Source organism: Mesoplodon bidens, assembly GCF_964165515.1.
Source record: "Mesoplodon bidens genome assembly, chromosome: 9".
Classification (NCBI taxonomy): Eukaryota; Metazoa; Chordata; class Mammalia; order Artiodactyla; family Ziphiidae; genus Mesoplodon; species Mesoplodon bidens.
The window spans coordinates 59,938,270-59,941,857 of NC_138166.1; the positions used below are offsets into that span (position 1 = coordinate 59,938,270).

General features: G+C 42.6%; 1 protein-coding gene across 1 annotated transcript; it reads left to right on the forward strand.

The window, feature by feature from the left end:
• The first annotated feature begins 238 nt into the window (after positions 1-238).
• Positions 239-1,291, forward strand: PRR15 (proline rich 15). Its single transcript, XM_081243651.1, has one exon. It carries the CDS (start codon positions 377-379, stop codon positions 764-766), a length of 390 nt encoding a protein of 129 aa, XP_081099777.1. The 5' UTR covers positions 239-376; the 3' UTR covers positions 767-1,291.
• The last annotated feature ends 2,297 nt before the right edge of the window (positions 1,292-3,588 follow it).

A 3,588-nucleotide genomic window follows, 5' to 3' on the forward strand; every position in this document is an offset into this window, starting at 1 on the left:
CTGAGGCCAGGGGTGCCAAGACTCAGTCTCGAGACCAGAGGGTGGCGCCCCGGAGGCCCTTCGTCCGCCTGCGCCCGGCGGGGGGGCGGGGCGGTGGTGCCCTCTGAGGCCCGCGCGGCTGCGGACCCTCGGACCCCAGCCGCTCCGGTGCCAGCCGGAGCCAAGAGGAGGAAGTGGGATTGAGGAGCACGTGACTTCGACAAACCCAATAACCAAGTTTTGTTTTCCTCCCCAGCACAAGCCTCTGCTTCGGTGGCTCCCAGCCCGCAGCCCGCTTCCGAGAAGCCGGGGCAGGGCCGAGGTGGACGAGAGAGGCGCCGCTGTCGCTGAGGCCCTTCCCCGCTCGCCGCGCCCCCCGCCACTTGGCCCGCTGGCCATGGCCGACGGCGGCGGCACCGGCAGCTCGGGCTCCTGGTGGAGTTCGCTAAAGAACAGCAGGAAGAAAAGCAAGGACGCCGCGGGGGGTGCGAAGCCACCCGCCCAGCCTGACCCCGGGGAACCCGCGGCGCCCGCCCCGCCTGGCCCCGACTGGACTAGCAGTTCCCGGGAGAATCAGCATCCCAATCTCCTCGGGGGCGCCGGCGAGCCCCACAAGCCAGACAAGTTGGGCGGGGAGAAATCGGGCAACAGCCGCCGAAATTTGAAGATCTCGCGCTCGGGCCGCTTTAAGGAGAAGAGGAAAGCGCGCGCCACTCTGCTCCCCGAGGGAATCAGGTCCTCGGAAGAGGCGAGCTTCTCTGGTGACCCGCACGACGACAAGCAGTAGCCCGAGCGCTCCGGGACTCTCTTCGCACCACGCCTCCCCAACCCCCAGGTCTAAACCCGAGAATTCTGCCCCGCCCCTGTACTTGGAGTCTCATCCCACCAAATTCAGAATATTCGCACAAGGCCTCCAGATTTAATTTTCCTGGAGTGTTCCGTATATCACGACTCAAGGATGCATTAAATATTTATTCGTGGTAAGAGAAGATACCGCAGAGGAAGTTGGCACAATTTTTTTCAAAAACCTTCAGTGGTCTCCTTTGCGTCGCCCGTGGGAGTGAGAAGGTTACTTTTGTAAGAGACCTTAGCTCAACTGGAATTGCGCAGCCCTCCACTGAGAACGGCGTGCTCTGATTCCGAACTTGCTATTGGAAAGCAAATCACAGTGCTATCTTTAATGCCTGAGAAATGCACTTTAGGAGTACTTCTGTAGACACACCTTAAGTGAAGGGATGGGAGAGAGCAGGAAGCATTCTTAAGTAGAAGCATTTTAAGTAAGGCAGGATTGCTTTTAATGTTGAACTGCAAAACTGTACTGCCTGTTTTAGCATGGACTATTAAAACTGTTGCACTGTAAGACTTAAGGTGACTTTTGTATTTTTTTTTCCATTGCAAGACAATCTCATCATACTTAAAAGCAGGCATGCAAAATCCAGGGTGACAGAGTTAATCATTTGCCACATAACCTGACAGTTCCTCTTGAAAAGCTGCAGGGAGGAGAACATGTCTACAAACTACCAACACCCAGATAGGAACCAGCTAGCTGGATATCCCTATTTACAAACCAAATTCGAGGAAGAGAGCGAGAGGTACCAATTAATTATTCCTAAGTTTTCTTTCTTACTTCACTGCATCTTCATAGAGTAAGTCACAATGCTAATAATAATTCTTTCTGTATTCATTATTAACCTGACTCACAATTGTCTAAAAACACTTATTCAGACAGGTGGACTGAACTCTCAGTTTGTCCAAAGCTGTCTTTTTTCCCACCCTCTTTGCTTCAAAAACTAATTTCTTTAGTCTGAAGTATGAATTTATCTAGCTGCAAGGCCTTAAAGATCTACCAACCTGTAGATTTTTAACAAAAATCTACCTGTTTGTTTTTGTCATGAACTTCAAGTAAAAGAGTAAATCAGTACTGAAATCACTTGCTTTCAGCAAATTACAAGAGAGTTATTGTAGTTGTTAAGATCCCCGGAATCCCTTCCCACCACAATTCAGTTCATTTATAACCATTTAGAAATGCATAGCGGGGAAATTATAATGATCAAAGTGTGTGTGTGTGTGTGTATATATATATATACACACACATTGTATATATATATAATATATATATATAATATATATATATAATATATATTATATATAAATATATTAATATATTTAATATATTAATAACATATAGTTATAAAGCAGAAACTAACACACCATTGTAAAGCAATTATACTCCAATAAAGATGCTAAAGAAAATAACATATGTAATATATATAATATATATAAATATATAAAATTCTGATTTCACTGAGTTGGGGTTAAATCAGTGCATTCCTCCCACTGCATAATTAGGACTGCTTTAAAACTGTAATTACAAACCTCAACTGCCGATTGTGCATTGCACTCATATATATAATATATAAACTATATATAATATATATAATAATATATATATATAATATCTACATTATATATATAATTATTATATATATTATATCTATATAATGTGGATAATGACAGGCAAGAACTTGATTGGAGCTCCTGAATTTGTTATATATAGTTTTTGGTTTGAGATTAGTAATCTTAAGTAATTTAAGTAATCTTAAATTAGTAATTTGTAACAAAGCATGTTGATTGTCCAAAGAGATTTAACAAAGAAACTTGATGAAAATGGCTAAAATGGATTTAAATTAGTGAATCAAGCTTGGATACCAGCAAAATCATAGAGTTTACCATTTGATACATGCGCTTCCACATACTAAAGGCTTACTCCAAAGGAAATCGTTTACATGGGGATTATGAACACCTTAGTTTCTTAAAAGAGAGTTTGTGAGGGTTTTTTTTTTTAATCATTAAAAGTTTTTTTTGTTTTGTATTCAGAATTGGGAAATACGTGACTGAAGTCTCATCAGGGTGAGCTTTCTGGATGAGGAAGACTTCACATCAATTTTAAGTGGGTCTACCTACCATCTCTAGACTCTAATGAAGAAGAGGGAGTCGGGATCTTGGACTCAGAGAAGAGGTTCGTGCTAAGGGAGGGGATTGTGGGCCGACCAGCAGTGGGAGTGAATAGAGCAGACGCTGTGAGATCAGGCTTTGGAACACCTTCATAGTATTTTAATTTCTGTAGAAGGTAATCAAAATTAGAGCGGATAACTACCCAAAATACTTCTCCCCTCCCAGGAAGACCAAGAGGTTAGATCTGTACCCATTTATAAAAGTAAGCCAGCCACTGCATACTTTTAAAATCTTACAGTAACTCTTTCATCCAGTTTTATTGTTTTAAAGAACTTTTTTTTTCTTAAAAATTCCTCTAGATTCACAAAACTTTGGCATTTTCCTGGGTCCTGTGTCTAGTTTTGGATCCCATCCAAGTCTATAATTGCTGCAGATAATCAATAGCAGACATATAGCAGTGGAACTTATTAACATGACATCTTTCCCCACTGTTCTGAAAGAATTTAAAACCATGCTAATGGCAGTTATGACAATGAATGCAATGCACAATTGGCAGTTGAGGTTTGTAATTACATAGTTTTAAAGCAGTCCTAATTATGCAGTGGGAGGAATGCACTGACTTAATCCCAACTCAGTGAAATCAGAAACCAAGAA

Coding starts and splice junctions, on each gene's coding strand:
- PRR15 (XM_081243651.1), top strand. CDS start 377: ATGGCCGACGGCGGCGGCACCGGCAGCTCGGGCTCCTGGTGGAGTTCG.